The sequence below is a fragment of the Bombyx mori genome, chromosome 19 (assembly GCF_030269925.1).
Source record: "Bombyx mori chromosome 19, ASM3026992v2".
Lineage (NCBI taxonomy): Eukaryota > Metazoa > Arthropoda > Insecta > Lepidoptera > Bombycidae > Bombyx > Bombyx mori.
The window spans coordinates 14,809,735-14,826,188 of record NC_085125.1 but is presented as its reverse complement, the minus strand read 5'-3'; the positions used below and the strand labels follow the sequence as shown (position 1 = coordinate 14,826,188).

General features: G+C 39.9%; 1 protein-coding gene across 3 annotated transcripts; it reads right to left on the bottom strand.

Annotated features, from left to right (window-relative positions):
- Positions 1-7,027: 7,027 nt before the first annotated feature.
- On the bottom strand, positions 7,028-14,680 carry LOC105842644 (uncharacterized). Of its 3 annotated transcripts, none has more exons than XM_038017510.2 (4): positions 14,539-14,680; positions 14,269-14,456; positions 11,919-12,425; positions 7,028-11,684 (listed from the first exon to the last, which is right to left on the bottom strand). In XM_038017510.2, the coding sequence occupies exons 2-4, from the start codon at positions 14,389-14,391 to the stop codon at positions 11,568-11,570; spliced, it is 747 nt and encodes a 248-aa protein (XP_037873438.1). In that variant the 5' UTR covers positions 14,392-14,456; positions 14,539-14,680; the 3' UTR covers positions 7,028-11,567. The 3 variants fall into 3 exon arrangements, with proteins under 3 accessions (XP_037873438.1, XP_037873439.1, XP_062530113.1); XM_038017511.2 differs by having other exon boundaries at positions 14,535-14,658; XM_062674129.1 differs by having other exon boundaries at positions 14,269-14,676.
- Between the last annotated feature and the right edge of the window lie 1,774 nt (positions 14,681-16,454).

Below are 16,454 nucleotides of genomic sequence, written 5' to 3'. Positions count from 1 at the left end.
TATGCTCTATGCAACTCTTCGTTACCTTCAGCAGCTTTAGTACTGGCATATAAAGACATAAGCTTTAAGGTTGTTTCATGTAAATACGATACGTTATATACGCAGGCCAGACTAAAAGTGTCTATCTGCTTCAAAATTTGTCCTTGTTTTAACAAAAGGATGCCATTAGTATTGTCTATAGGATTAAGGGTCAAGTCGGCGGCTGTGTAGAGTACGAAGGCTCCTGCGATGAGGGCCCTGGAACAAGATGTGGTCTACGTAAGAGTTTGAAATGAACTCGAATCGATTTAGAATTTGGGTGGTGCCCTATAATTTCTGCGACATTATTAGGGTGTAAATGAATGATTTTATACGGACCTTTATATACTGGTTTTGTCTTGTCACTCCTGGTGGTTTTGGCGACCTGTTTGTAAACGGTTTCACCTACCTTAAACGTGATTGTTTCCGCTGCCTGGTTTCTCTTTTCTATTACCTGCTCTTTGTTCTTAGACACGTGGGCTGCTATACATTCCTGTACTGCTTCTGCATTCTTGCGGTGATTGAGGACATAATCTTGATAAAATTCTTTAGGATAATATAGCTCTAATGGATTTCGGGATGCCGTATGACCGAATAAAAGCTCACGTGGTGTATAGCCTGTAGTAGAATGAATAGCGTTGTTATAGGCGATTATAGCGTATTTCATGATCAATTGTATGGGGTCGTCTTTATTTGTCATTCTTTGAATTCTTATTATTTCTGCGATGGTTGAATGAAATCGTTCAATGGGTGAGTTAGAGTTTGGGTTCTAAGGCGTCGTGAAGTGAATGTGGATATCATGCGAAGCACATATCTCTTTTATGACGTCATTATCGAACTTTGTATCTGAGTCTGTGGTGATTTTAAGAGGTAGTCCTAGTACAGAAAATACTTGTAATAGGGCTTCTGCGATGTGAACACTACTAGAAGCATTCAGAGGTACCGCCTGGGCAAATTTAGAGAAATTGTCGATAATTGTTAAAAACGTTGCACCTCCAGTACTATAGAGATCCATGAACAAGTGTTGAAATGGCTTCGTAGGTGTCTCTGTTATAATCAATGGAGGTTTTAAGGGATTTCTTTCATATTTGGCTTTTAGGCAAAGGTCGCATTGATTAATGAACCTTTGGACTGTCAATAACATATTAGGCCAGTGATAATTCCTATGCAGATGCTTAAAGGTCTCTTGGATACCGCGATGCGATGATTTACCTTCGTGATATCGCTTAATGAGTTCTTGTTGTTCAGTTTTATTTTCAACAAGTGTGACCCGCGAAGTACATCTTATTAATTTAGGTCCTCTGTCATTAAAGATCGTAGTATACACTCTTGAAAAGGCTAAGTATAGATTTTCGTCGTAAAAATAGCAATGAAAAACACGGTCAGCTATTGTGTGTTCCTTTAAAAATTTGATAATTTCTGATTCAGTGTTATTTACTGGGATGAAAACATCCTTAATAACTGTCCTAGAGTTTGTTGATCTGTCCTCTACTCTGTATGTAGAACCTGGTGTGGACCTAACGTAAAATTGTTTCAACTGTCTATCAATAGCGTCGGATATTATAGGGATACCGTTATTTTCATTATCAGGTTGGGTATGATTTGTAGAAACTAATTGATCGGGGTCGACTGTTGTTGCACTCCTTGTGTCTGTCTCTTCGTCAATTTGAGAGGGATAGATACTGGTCATTTCTACGTCATTGTTGTTATAAGGTTGGTCGTCATTGTCAGTATTGTTACGTTCATTGTCTTGGTTATTCGGGTCATCAGTTTCTACCTCTGCCTGTCTACGGGCGTTTTCGAATATTCTATTTATTATGTTGTCGTCACTATTGTCATCAACATTAACAGCTAGAGAATCTATACTATTATGAAAAATTTTTGCTCGAGATAGTGCATCTGCGTTAGTGTTTTGTTTGCCCTTTTTATAAACAACTTTGTAATCATACTCTGCTAACTTTAGTTTCCATCGTGTTAATTTAGAGTTAGGGTCCTTTAGACTCATTAACCATGTAAGGGGTCTATGGTCCGTATAAATTGTAAATTTACGGCCATATAAGTAAGGTCTAAAATACTTAATTGCCCATACTATCCCTAACAGTTCTTTCTCTATGGTAGAGTAACGGATCTCAGTATCTGATAATGTCCTTGAGGCATAGGCTACTGGTTTATCTGAGCCCACATTGCCTTGGGAAAGTACTGCTCCTAAAGCAAAGTCAGATGCGTCTGTCGTTAAAATAAACGGTTTGTCGAAGTCAGGGTATTGCAGGATTGGGGCGTTTGTTAGAATTTGTTTGCATTTATCAACTGCGTCTAAAAATTCGTTTGTATGTTCAACCTTTGCGTTCTTTTTTAGACATGCTGTTAAAGGTTTCGTCAACTTCGCGAAGTCCTTAATAAACTTCCTATAGTACCCGACTAGGCCTAAGAAAGCTTTTATGTCTTTTTGCGTTTGTGGTATAGGGAAATTTAATACTGCTTTAATTTTGTCCTTGTTAGGATTTAGTCCTTGGTCAGTCAATTCATGTCCTAGAAAGTTAACGTGCTTCTGTAGAAATTCTGATTTGTCTAACTGAACTTTCAGATTATGCATTTTGAATCGCTGAAATACTAATTTCAGTTTTTCATTGTGGTTTTGTAGGGACGTCGCGGCTATTATGACGTAATCTAAGTACATAAATACGTTGTCTATACCTCGGAGTATATGGTCCATAAGACGCTGGAAAGTGCTCGGGGCATTTTTTAGTCCGAAAGGCATTCTTAGGAACTCATAGTGGCCTCTTTCAGTAGTAAACGCTGTTTTCTCTACGTCTTTAGGGTGCATTTCTAATTGATGGTAGCCGCTTGCTAAATCTATGGTCGTGAAATATTGTGCGCGCCCTAATCTGTCAAGGATGTCGTTAATGTTTGGTAAGGGGTACTTGTCTTCTATAATTCTGTCATTAAGTCTTCTATAGTCAATAACAAGTCTCCATTTAACTTTTCCTGATGCATCCGGTTTTTTCGGAACAATGTGTACCGGGCACGACCAAGGGGAGATACTTTCCCTAATGATTCCTTGTTTTAATAGACTATCTACCTGTTTTTGTATCTCTGTTCGTTGTTGGGGAGCCTGTCTATAACTCCGTACAAAGATGGGGGTGTCGTCGGTTAGTCTTAATTCGTGTTTTACTGTATGGGTAAACGATAAAGGAATGTTTTCCGAGTAGAATATGTCACGGTACTGATAGCAGATTTTGGTAATTTCCCGTTTTTCTTCCTCGTTCATGTGGCTGGTACGAATTTTCTTTAAATTTTCACAAAGTTCTTTATCTATGTCAGATTCCGTCTCAATTTTGTTAATTTCGTACTTTTGACTGTTTTCTATCAACTGTGACGGTAGTGGGCTTAGGGCTAACATACGATTGTTACTCACTATTTGCGGTGTATCATTATAATTGATTATAGATGTCCTGAAAGTCCCGTTTTTTACTGTCACTATCGCGGCTGGTGACTTTAATCCTTTAGACCAAGTGAAATCGTCACAAATATAATAACCGTCGGTATAATTTGTTTTAACCGTTATAAACCTCTCGCAGTTCGGTTCTATTTTAACTTGCTTTACCGGATAGTCGAAATAGATTGGTATTTCGGTATTAAATGTTCGCAACACTTTATTTTTGAAATCTATATTACAACCTAATTTTTTAAACAAGTCCATCCCAATAAGGCCCTTATATTTTGGGTCAAAATCAAACAATAAAAATTTGTGGTGTATATCGGTGTTGAACAGGTAAGGTAAAGGTAAAATTGCGACGTGCTCGTGACGAGTAGTAGCATGCGCGGTTTTTACCGTAAATGGCTCACGTTCGATGCAATGTTCGAGACTAGTACCGGCTATTACATCGGGTGATATCATACAACGTGAGGCACCAGTATCTAATAAAAATTTACCTTGAAACTCCGGTAATTCGATGTAAGGGAGGTGGTCTTTGCCGTGGTGGTTGAGGTTAACAATCTTTATCAGCTGGGGTTCGATTGGTCCTCGTCCTGAAGAAAATCCTGTTGATTTGATTCTTCTCCCGACATATCTGGCATATACTCGTAGTTTTGGTCACTGTATTGCATATTATGGTTATAGTACTCACCACTGTAATATGGGTCGTAACTGTCAGGGTAATACTGCTCCTGGCTATGCTGTGTGTAAAACATTTTTTCCGGTGCAAAGCGCGGTTTTTCGGGCTTTTTTACTGACCTCATAGTGACGTCTGATACTCTTTGTGGTGGGTTTATTTGCTGTCGAGGTACATTTAGTTGTGGTCTAAAGTTGCCTGTATTCCTAAAGGTACCTGATCCGCTAGGTCTCACATTACCTGACGCCGAACCACTCCTCCAAGACGGCATGGTTGGCCCTCGTTGTGGTTTTAACTCCGGGTTCCAACTATTGCGCAGGGGAAGGTTACTTACCGGGTAAGAGATTTGGTTAGACTTAGTTATTTCCTTTTGCTTATGCTGTATATTTAGTGAACTAAAACTATTATTAAATCTATTAAAAGCTAATCGGGCTTCCTCTTGTCTAGCCGTTACTATAGCTGCTTCTAGAGTCGAGGGTTTTGAAATCCTCACCCCAATAGATACGTGAAAGTCTAAGTGACTTACATATTGGTCTATTACCATATTTTCGTAGTATGACTTATCTGTGTGTCTACCTACCACGTTTAATGTGTCTAATATTTCTCGTAAACGTTTACCAAATGACTCTGCGTCTTCGTTCTTATTACGACGCAACCTTATTAATTCTTGCATCAATTGTATTTCGTTGCGTGGTTCGCCTAATCTACGCGTTAGTGCTGTTTTAATAGCTTGCCAACTATCCACGTTTCCCTCGGAAGCTATTGCACAAATTGCAGTATCGCTCAGTTTACTCTTAATTAAGCTAATAAGAGCGGGGTGTACCCTAACTTGTTGATCCAATAATGATATAACATTTTCTACTTCTTTAATAAAATAGTTCAATGTTTTAGGGTTACCATCGTACTTAGGTAACAGTTCAGAAACGAACTTAAAAGTTACTAGTTCGATGTTTGCCATTGCCATCTTTATAGGCTATACAACACAAAACTATAAAACTCACAATTAAATAACTTTGTAATAATATTTTACGTAAGATTATTAGCTAGTACTCTGCTTATTCTGTACGACAAAAGCGTGAAAATGAATTATCAGCAACGTTATATGATCCGCGATTTTAGCAAACAATAAAACGTACCTGTGATTTATAATATTGCTATCCAAGCGAATTACAACTGTGTCATTGACTTAAGCATATAAAAAAAAAATACCTATCAGATTAACCTACTCTAGTGTATGTAGTGCTTTGTTTATAACTATTTTAGTCTATACACAAACACACATAACATTCAGGATATAACGGCAGGAAATATAGCACAGGAAACTGGGAATACAACTTGCACTCACCCCAATGTCCTTTGCATCTCCAACCGGGCCTTGTAGTACAGCAGGACTCCCAATTCTCCGGAACTCCCGCTAGATGATAGTCGCCGTTCGTAGATTCGTTGTATGAGCTCGCGAAAATAACGGTCGATACCGTTCACTCAAGCCTGAAGAGTTATATTCAAGGCGAGTGTCGCGATCCTACCGACTGCGCCAGTTAAGTTACGGCGAACGAGTTAATTATAAAAAAAAGAATTTATTTAATTAAAACGATGTTTATTCGTTTGAATGTACTACAAGACTAATTTATAATTACAATATATTTATTAAAGTAAACTTATTGCTAAATCTGCAATGGTGCAGTTTCTGTTATGACGCACGGGGTCATCCGATGCGGATTCAGCAAATACGGGCATCGGGCGATTGCCTAACTCGTGTTATAAGTTTTTTTTTTGTGCTTTAAACTACAAAAGCACTGTTGTCAAACTTTACCCTGTCCACAAGTAGGTACGAGTATATTAAAATGTTAAATTTCATGTTTAAATTAAAATTATCAACATCAATCTAGTTTTCACATTTTTTTATTTTTTTATGTATTGCATAGATGGACGAGCTCACAGCCCACCTGGTGTTAAGTGGTTTGCGGAGCCCATATACATCTACAACGTAATGAAGCCACCCACCTTGAGATATGAGTTCTAAGGTTTCAGTTTAGTTACAACGGCGCAGCCCCACCCTTCAAATCGAAGCGCATTACTGCTTCACAGCAGAAATAGGCAGGGTGGCGGTACCTACCCGTGCGGACACACAAGAGGTCCTACCACCAGTAAAATTATTTTAGAAAAAAAAATTATTCTTGTTTATAAGGTTTATTTAGTACCTATTCATATATATTATTACGGGCTGTACAAGATCATGATATAATTTAAATACAATTTAATTGAAATGATAACAATTAATATACGTACAATCACTTTTTATTAAATCCATTCAATTTTACTTGTAATGACATTCCCAGCATCAATGTTGCAGTTATACTGCTATCACGCATGTTGGTGACGCGAATTCACAAGATTTCACCTACCTACCCAAAAAGCGCTAACCCGCACAGCGCACGGTCAGGTTTATACGATGTGTTATTACACAAGCCGTTGCGCATGCGTCAGTCTGATATCAGAGCAGTACGTGCTATAGATATACATACTTATACTAATAGATATAAATGTACAATTAAATTAACATTAGCATGTCGCGACCCATAAGATTTTCCCTACTAAAAAGAGCTCAACGCGGCTATAGAAGTTTTAACTTCAAAAAACGCTGTACGAGACCGTCTGCGCGTCTGCTTTTGAAAAGACACGAAGTATTTTAAATCCCAAAGCGCTATAAACACCAAGGACTTGCAGTTATTGAATAATATTAAGATACGTATTTCAGCAGCAGGCAACAAACAGTTCTGCTGTGCCTTTTCAGGTGGGCCGATCTTCATAATAAAGTTTAATCCTGAGATGTTATCACAGAATAACTAAACTGCCAGAGGGGACCGTGGATAATTCCGACGAGATCAAAACAAAACTTTGTATAAAACCATTTAATATCATTAAAATGTTTAAATTAAAAACGATTCGCACATTTCGTTGACATTTTACGAATCAGACCTTTCAGTGGAGTGCTTACATATTTATTATCTTTCGTTACATTACAGTCACACACGAAAGCTGCGCAAACACCAGTGCTTCTCAACTTGGTCCCTGGGCCGTGCGAGTCCAGGATTGTACGTTACGCTCCAACTTTTACATTATAATACTTTCAACTTGAAAATAAAGTTTAAGAAACACTGATTATAAATAAGGCTTCGTTTACAATGAAATATAAAAACGCTACGTTTTTTTTCCAATTTTATTTGTTATCAGGGCATTACTACACCCTTCTAAAACATAATGCCCATATACATCTAAATCACATATTATGAAACCGTAAAAGAAGTTTTAATTACGTCTACAACTCGCGCCAACCAAAGTACTGAATCGTTGCTTCTTTTCCGAACATCACCAACACAAACCACAAACAGTGTTTGGTTCGAATAGAACTTGCTTTTTTAAATTCTTCATTCATTTATTAATATATATGTATCTTAAAAAATATGAAACATTAAAATTGCTAGTAAAAACAACTATAAACGTGACCAAAGTATATCGAAAAAATCTTTAAGTGATATAAAATTACGAAAAAAAACGTAGCGTTTTAAAGTATTTTGTGATTCCTTGCACAATGCAGACGACAAATAAATGTCATAAAAATAATAACCAAAAAAATTATTTTTGTGATATGTACCTTACAATATAATGTAGATTTAATGGGGATCTAACATAATATTGTTCTGAGTGATCACATCGATAGAGTTCGGACCGAGGAGACGCGGCAACCGGCTCCACAATGTGCTTGGGAATCGACACTTCAGTCATGCTGTGTTTTGTACAAGACAACGTAATCGATGTGGACAAAAAAAAAACAAACATAATGTAGCTTTATTACCAACATTTTCATTCTTATAAAACTAAACTAGAAATAGGTATGTAAGCTCGTGTGAGGAGTATTTAATTAAAATGTTATCAAAAATCATTCTACTGTCCGATCTAATACGAAGGTGGCGTAAAACTAAAATTGTAGTTACAGTCGGTAACCGCCAGTTTTGTCGCGTGGCGCCGGGGGAGGCTCGACACCAAAAAAAATTAAAATCAGATGTTATGTGGTCCAAAGTTTAGATTACATTATGAGTTCGAATACCGCCTCTCGTCCCGCCCTGCGTCAGCGGACCGGGGACAGCGACACAAGCGACAACCGTCGCGGCCGGCCCACTGCGCGTGTGAGTGAGTGCACACACAAAAGGCGTACTTCATTCGTTAATGGTTATCTAGTTAGAAACGAGATGTCACTTGAATTTGCCACCGAGTCCGCCGATACGACATGCGGAAAGAGCTATTATGAGACTTTTACCGAACTTTTCGTCGAGCAAGACAATAAGTTACAAATGTACAGTGTCGAGCCTAACATTTCAAATATCATCGATTTCATAGAACTTATGTTTTTGTGACTATTATACATAATTATCATTGGAGCAAATGTATATTATTACAAGCTTTATTAACGATTTTTTGGTGCTACAGTTTTATTTAAACATTGGACTTGACTGTAGCGGACAGCATAAGTTTTTTTATGAGTGAATCGAGCAGCATCGTTTTCATCAGTCAGACGACGTAGTATTTTAAGTGAAAAACACCAAAAGGCAAACCTAACCTAACCTCTGCCAAATAAAACATCGGCTGAGAACTGTCTTAACGTCTTTTAAATGTTTCTACTTATTAACCTCATAAAATAGGGCGCCAATTACAAGTAATTTCATATGTAGGAACTATTTATTAAAAATTAAAAATAAGCTGACGGAATATTAAGAGACTACATTGACAGCAATGCTATCTACTACAGACAAGTTCATAAACAATTAACGAATACAAAAATTGACCCTTCCCGTACAGTCGGTTGTATATGTATAGCGTTAATAAAATGAACAAATATATCATACGTTTGTAATCAATCTGAGAAGGAACTAATTAAATCAAGGAAAACATATGCTTCACCTTATTGAACTAGGGACTAGGAATCATAGCGAATATTAGTTCTAAAACAGAAATAGTCGAATCTGTGAATAACAACACAAATCCCCGCTCTTCTCTGAAAGTTTTCATGACTTCCTCAGAGTCTAAAATATCATTTAAATGTACCTGTATTTATTGTACACTATAAAATGTATTTTACAACATGAAATTTATTACGAACCCATCGGAAAAATAATAGAAAAAGAAGAAAAACAAAAACAAAAGAGTCCCCCCTTTTGTTTTGTGCAATGAAGTAACCCTTCAACGAGGGGTCGCTGCGGGGGTCACTCGGTACCCGACAGTCACATGTACCAATGAAACATATTCTTTTATTTATAATATTATTTTAATACTGTTGTTTAATTCGCATTTCGACTATTCTTGCCGGTGAACATAATAAAATAAGTTTTTATTTACAAAATATGACTAGATAAAAAATGATGTGAACAAGTCTATAATAAGTGCAAAACAACTACACTCGATTAAATGGCATTATTACACGTTACAATCATTAAAATTATAATAAGTCATTACAGAGTCAATCGTCAATATGGACTAGCTTCAAAATCAGACTTGGAACATGTAGAGATCATACGAGATGCTAGAGTGAGGAACGAAGGATCAAGCCGCCTGCTCGTCGCCTTCATTACAGCTAATAGAGATGTCGATGCAGGTATCTTAACCAGAAGCGAGCCGGAGGAGCCACCAGAGGCACCCCTAAACCAGCCCTAACTGCTGAGCCTTACAACTACACACAGGAACATCTGGTCGGTATACACAAATTCATTTTAATCCAAACGCGAAATGCGTTCTGTCTAATTTGCTATTTTGAGGGATCCGCTGGACGCAAGCACGCAGACCACCTTTAAAGTAACTTTCATGTCAGGGAAGTGGGTGCGGAAATTGCACGCGCAACCGACGGGACAATATGTTTAGGGATGCGTTGTTGGACGATCCGGTGGGTGTCCTCAGCATCCCCGGGCAACAGTGGAGCCCCCCGGCATCCCTCGCCCTTCGACCTCGAATACAAAATACGGACAAAACACAAAATGGACGTGAACGAACATGGCAGTATCGACGTTACTTTACTAAAATACATTACAATAAACAAACCGGCACACAACTCGCACCGTACACGCGCCCTAACCCATGCCGATGCCCCCGGGCGCGGGCCAGGCTACACCTCAACATATCATTATCCAGGTTCGCGTGTCAACACGACTCAATTTCACAACAAAAACGACTCAATTATTAGGCAATATTATTATATTGTACACGTGGGTCTCCTGATGAAACGTAACCTCCAGCAAGTCGCTGACTGATGGCACCGACGGAGCTCGCGAATTGCTGGAGATGGAACGAGATCACAATTTTTTGTCCTTCCAGTCTGGTTATTTTAATTTAATATTTCACTATCAAAACCATTAAAAAAAACTTAGTAATTTCTTGAGTCATTGAATCGAAAATTATGAAAAGTATTATGAATATTTTTACAAGTATATCCACTTTCAACATTATCTTAAGAAACATTTCAAATTAAGTTATTATAAGGACACAATACATAGTATTTTACATATAAAACTGTAAAAAATTACACCGGTCTCAATTCCAACCTGTCGCTGGAGAGTTCTGCGTTATGTGAAGGGAGAGCAAAATGTCGGGCGAACAATTTATCGTGCGACGTCGGCCGTACCGCGTGCGGACGTGCCGCGTGCGGAAATGCCGCGTGCGGAAATGCCGCGTGCGGAAATGCCGCGTGCGGAAATGCCGCGTGCGGAAATGCCGCGTGCGGAAATGCCGCGTGCGGACGTGCCGCGTGCGGAAATGCCGACTGCGAGCGTGCCGGCGACTCGCAGCGGACGCCTTACACGCCAACTGTTCCATTAATTAGTCCATTAACTAGGAATGAGATAAACGTACTTTTTCGAAAGTTTAAGATCCCTCACACAACGCAAAACTCATAAAGAGATACCAGAAGTTATTATCGTGATTATACATTAATTAATTTCATATAGCCTCTACTTTTGATCAGTTTTTATTTATTTGTTTTTGTCAGGTTCACACAACTGGATAAACTCTGCACACATAAACACTGAACTTATTTAGAAAAAACTAGAAACTTGTGCTCTCTGTGTGCACACGTTTTATCCTTTTTGTAACAGAATACATTAATTATTTATTTATTCTTAGTTCAGAGGCTCAAGGATTGATAATCAAATCTGTTATTACTTTTTTTATAGGAATTGTGCAATAAACTTATTTTTTTATACGTAATAATTTGATGGAAGAATTTTTATATTCTTAAAACATTAAATAAAAAAATTGTGCTAGTTTTGATTCAATTCGAGTTGTTTTACCTGAGCTATGTTTTACACATTTGCCATAGCGGCCCGCCAACTGTCGGCACGCGCGGCCCGCCACCACACGTATGGGAATACATAATGTAGAAGAGAGTAAGGGCTATAAGGGCGGGTTGTCGCGGGCCGGCACCGCGCGGTACGCCGCGCCCCCGCCGCGCCGCGCGCACGTGCCCGCCGCCACCGCCACCGCCAGCGCCGCGCTACTCAGGGCCAGACCCTGGAAACATTACCCAGCTATTGCAACTAAAACTTCAAACTTGTATTGTCCACTCTAGATGTTTAGAAGAACTCACAACCTATCTAGTGCTGAGTGGGGCCTGGAGCCCATAGACATCACAATGTAATTGCGATTACCCATTTTAGAACATAAGGTCGCATTCAAAATTGTGTTGAATTGCTCTGTACAGTCTCGCAATACGGCACAGGGAGTAGGAGAGTTTAAAAGACTCACAGCAGCAGCATACAGCAGGTCAGCGATGTATTTGGGTGCATATCTGTATTCTGGAGCGGCGACGATGGCGTGCAGCGTGAGGGAGCCCCCGCAGGTGAGCGAGACTGCAGTCCATAGGGCGGCCACCAACCACACGCGGGGCCAGTCGAGAGCGAGCTGCGCCTGCAGACGCGTGGCGGCCAGCAGCGCCAGCGTGGCGTGCAGCAGTGCCGACGTCAGCGCAGCCAGCAGGAGCGCGCGCAGGCGGCCGGCCAACGGCAAGCGCACGGTGCGTCCGCCCGCCACCCACACGCAGACGGCAGCCGCGGCCCCGGCGCCGGCCAGCACGAGCGAGGCGGCGGCGCGCGGTGCGAGCAGCCGGCGCGGCGCACAGTACAGCTGGGCGGGAGCGGGGCCGGCGCCGGGCGAGACGGCGGCGCGGTACTGCGCGTGGGAGTCCCACGAGCGCTCAGTGCCCACCGGCGACAGCCCGCCCGAGACACACCCGCTACCGGCTATCTCGAAATCCTACAATATATTACTTTATACTTTACTCTTTATTATTCATATAACAAACTAATTTCATCTGTTTCAAATATCTAATTTTTTCAATAACATCAAAGCAAAATGAAAAAGTTACCATTATAAAATGTATCATACTATTCATTTCTATGCTCTAGTTTCTAGGCTCATACAATAATTACTGTTTTATTGATTAATTAGTCATCTCTTTATAAAACCTATAATGTTCTGAGTAATATCTTATTATGATGGATGTGAAAGTTAAGATAGAACTCTGGTTTAATTTAAATTTGACATTCCACATTGGGAATGGGTATATCAATTTGAAAATACCATTGGTGACAAAAAAGCAACAAAATTACTCAGTGTCCACATTTACTAAGAATAAACCAGGTACAAACTTGATATGAACTGGGACACTATATAACATTGTTGAGTAATACATTATTATTTGCAAAAACAGCTATATAAGAAGGGCTAATATTTTTCATTAAAAAAATAACTTCATTTATATTCAATAAGCCTAATAATAGGCAATAGTTCCCAATACTATTTTCTACATTTGTTGTCATTGTGGCCTAAAGGAAAAGATACCCAGTGCATACATATCAAGCAATACAACTGTGCTGGTGTTCAGATCCCACACACAGGTATAAATTTTTGTATTGAAATATGTAACTTCACAAATATTCACTGTTTACTTTCAGAGTGAATCATTAACATCAGGTAATAAAAATCCAAACCTCAAAATTTTTTTTGTGTCATTTTTGGTGGTAGAACATCTTTTGAGTCAGCATGGGTAGGTAACACCACCCTGCCTATTTCTATCGTGAAGCAATAATGAGTTTTGGTTTGACTGGTGGGGCAGCTGTTGTACTGTTAAAATTGAAACCTTAGAACTCATGTCTCAAGGTGGGTGGTGGCATTGACATTGTTGATGTCTAAGGACTAACTAACTACTTAACACCAGGTAAGCAGTGAGCTCCTCCACCCATATAAGCTTTGTAATAACTAATGAGCTTTAGTGTAATCAATCAATACTTCAGTCCACATTGCTATCCAGCAGAGGATAGGCAGGAATGGCGCAGGATAATACAGGAGAAAGTTGTTAGAGGAGGCCACGACCCTCAGCATTGAGGATTATCGACGCAAGGAGGGAGGAGTGTAATCAGTAAAAAAATTGTAAATGGCCAATTAATTTTACAAAATTACAATTACAAAATAGAAGAAAACAAACGGCGACTATGTTTCATTGCATTAGATACCTATTTGTTTACCAATTTGTACAATAAAAATCTGCATCTGATAGTCAAAAAGTTGTGAAACACCTACAAATACATTAAATTTTTGAGGAATTTGTGTTTGTACCTTGAAGTTTGCTCATGATTATAAGGACAATATATGCGATGTGTTAAGTTTGAGCATGAAATTAGTTTTCTAGGAAGCTATACCCAGTAGAAATGTAGTGTTCAAGGATTCATGATTAGATCCAAGATTAGTCCATGATTAGACTACCAACAATGTAATGTATTTAAATTACTTACTGGTGGTAGGACATCTTGTGAGTCCGCACGGGTAGGTACCATCACCCTGCCTATTTCTGCCCTGAAGCAGTAATGTGTTTCAGTTTGAAGGCAGGGCAGCCGTTGTAACTATACTGAGACCTTAGAACTGATATCTCAAGGTGGGTGGCGCATTTACGTTGTAGATGTCTATGGGCTCCAGTAACCACTTAACATCAGGTGGGCGGCTGTGAGCTCGTCCACCCATCTAAGCAATAAAAAATATATATATACTTGCCATCTGTGGACAATATAAACAAAAATCTTTAGTGTGTTGTGAGAGTAACCTGCACGTCTTCACCGCGGCAGCTCGTGGGCTCCAGCTCTCTAATCTCGTCCAGCAACAGCTCCACTTCGTCGGTCGTGTACAACTCGCTCACAGACACGTAGCGCGCCGGCGCCGCTTGCATATCACTCACGCCTTGCCTACCGCCAAGCGCCTTCGCCCCGGCGACTCCTCATCCGCACGCACATCCTTCGCACACAGCGCGCCGCATTACCTTCTCCGGACATTTACATTAAGTATCCTTACTCGAATATGTGAACACATTACCTACTTTATCGAATATGCCGCATACTAACAAAAATGAGATTTGACCTAATAAACAAAATTATTTTAGCGACGCTCCTTAATCAGCACGCCATGTTTATTATCATTTACCAAATGTCATATGTGAAACTCATGGATTAGCAAAACGTCAACTTTGTCTATGGAATAGTTCGTTTTCTTTTTTTTTTTATTACCTACCTAAGCTGAGAGCCTTGAGAGGCTATATCAGCGTAACCGTAACTGATTTTAAACAGATGCTTTATACTCACTTCCTTATCGATTACAACGAAGAGTTCGATGTGCAACTAAACCATAGAAGACCCATTGAGTTTCTCGCTGGATCTTCTCAGTGCGTCGCGTTTCCAATCCGGAGGTGATTCTGTGATATTTTCTACCTGTTCTGGTAACCTCGAGAGTTTATACTAGATGCACAGAACTAGTAGGCGAGCTCACGTGGCTCAAACCTGACGACGATGACCAGTGCTTTAGATACCTAAAAGCACCGTTAGTGAATCGGGACAATCCGAGATGACGTGTTTAGGGCAACATCGACTGTTTACCATCCGGCCCGCAGGATCGGGAATGTAGTTATCGGCGGCCACGACGAGAGAGATTTCGTGTTGTGCCACTTTCTCAAAATGGCGCACTGATGCCGACTGTAGATACTTACTGATGAACTGGAGGTCATAACCGGACGTACTTATGCATGTTTTTTACAGTATCACCTTATTACGAAGGGACAATTTACTTCACTTGCAAATCGTCGGATAGATCTGTGAAGTACTGCTCTTGCTAGGGCCAATGTTGGCAAACTCTCTCAGGTTGAACCCATAAGCTCACCTACCGGTCTGTAAATAATTGGATTATGCCCTTAGGCTACCAACGATTAGGTAGGGAAATAAAATCGGTTGTTTGTAAAGTCAGTTTACTGACGATAGTTGAACGTGACAACGTCATAAGAAAATACTGATGGAACATTTTACAAAAGAAAATTTTAATTTTATTTGTTTGATAGATATTTTGTATACATTCACTTTTCACTGAACTTCTACTTGACGAAAACATGTCCACGCGGATGCATCGCTCACTCAAGTAGGAAAGAGACAGACGTCGAACGCTGCCGAACGCGGAGGCCGATTGTGCCTCTTTGTCGCTCGTTGCGCGCTCTCGCTTGCACTTCAAGCCTTAAATGGAACACCTCAATTAGTCATGTTTTTTCGTGCGTGCAGCCGGCTCCATCGAATTATAAGACGTTGTGAAGTCAAAAATATACTTACTACAAGGTTTAATGCATGTAAAAACAATGTCAACTGGCAGCATGGTCTATATTATTATTTTTATTTTTTATTGCTTAGATGGGTGGACGAGCTCACAGCCCACCTGGTGTAAAGTGGCTATTGAAGCCCATATACATCTACAACGTAAATACGCCTCACACCTTGAGATATGAGTTCTAAGGTCTCAAGTATAGTTACAACGGCTACCCCACCCTTCAAACCGAAACGCATTACTGCTTCACGGCAGAAATAGGCGGGGTGGTGGTGGTACCTACCCGTGCGGACTCACAATAGGTCCTACTACCAGTGATTACGCAAATTATAATTTTGCGGGTTATATTACTAGTAATATACTGAAATTGTTGCTTTTAGTGAAAAACAGGATTCTTTGTACGACGTTAGGTCGTTAATTTATTAGATTGAATTTTGATTAAGCTAGATTTAAGCTTACGGATAGGGATGGTTAGTTCGCTGGTCAAGCCTGACGTCGTAATTGAAGAGTTCGATGAGGACGGTGACCGGTTTTTGAGAAACCTAAGCACACCGAGTGGACCCGGGGGATCCGACATGTTTCAGGCGACGCTACTTTGCGTTGCCCCGTCGCCTGGGTCGAATATGTAGTTACATGGCCAATATTATTGGATAT

What these genes read in the sequence shown, in the direction of transcription:
- LOC105842644 (XM_038017510.2), bottom strand. Translation starts at nt 14,391, where the DNA reads ATGCAAGCGGCGCCGGCGCGCTACGTGTCTGTGAGCGAGTTGTACACG. An exon ending in GCCGCGGTGAAGACGTGCAG is followed by an intron (nt 12,426 to 14,268) that starts GTTACTCTCACA and finishes AATATATTGTAG; the next exon opens with GATTTCGAGATAGCCGGTAG. An exon ending in ACCTGCTGTATGCTGCTGCT is followed by an intron (nt 11,685 to 11,918) that starts GTGAGTCTTTTA and finishes TAATGTTTCCAG; the next exon opens with GGTCTGGCCCTGAGTAGCGC.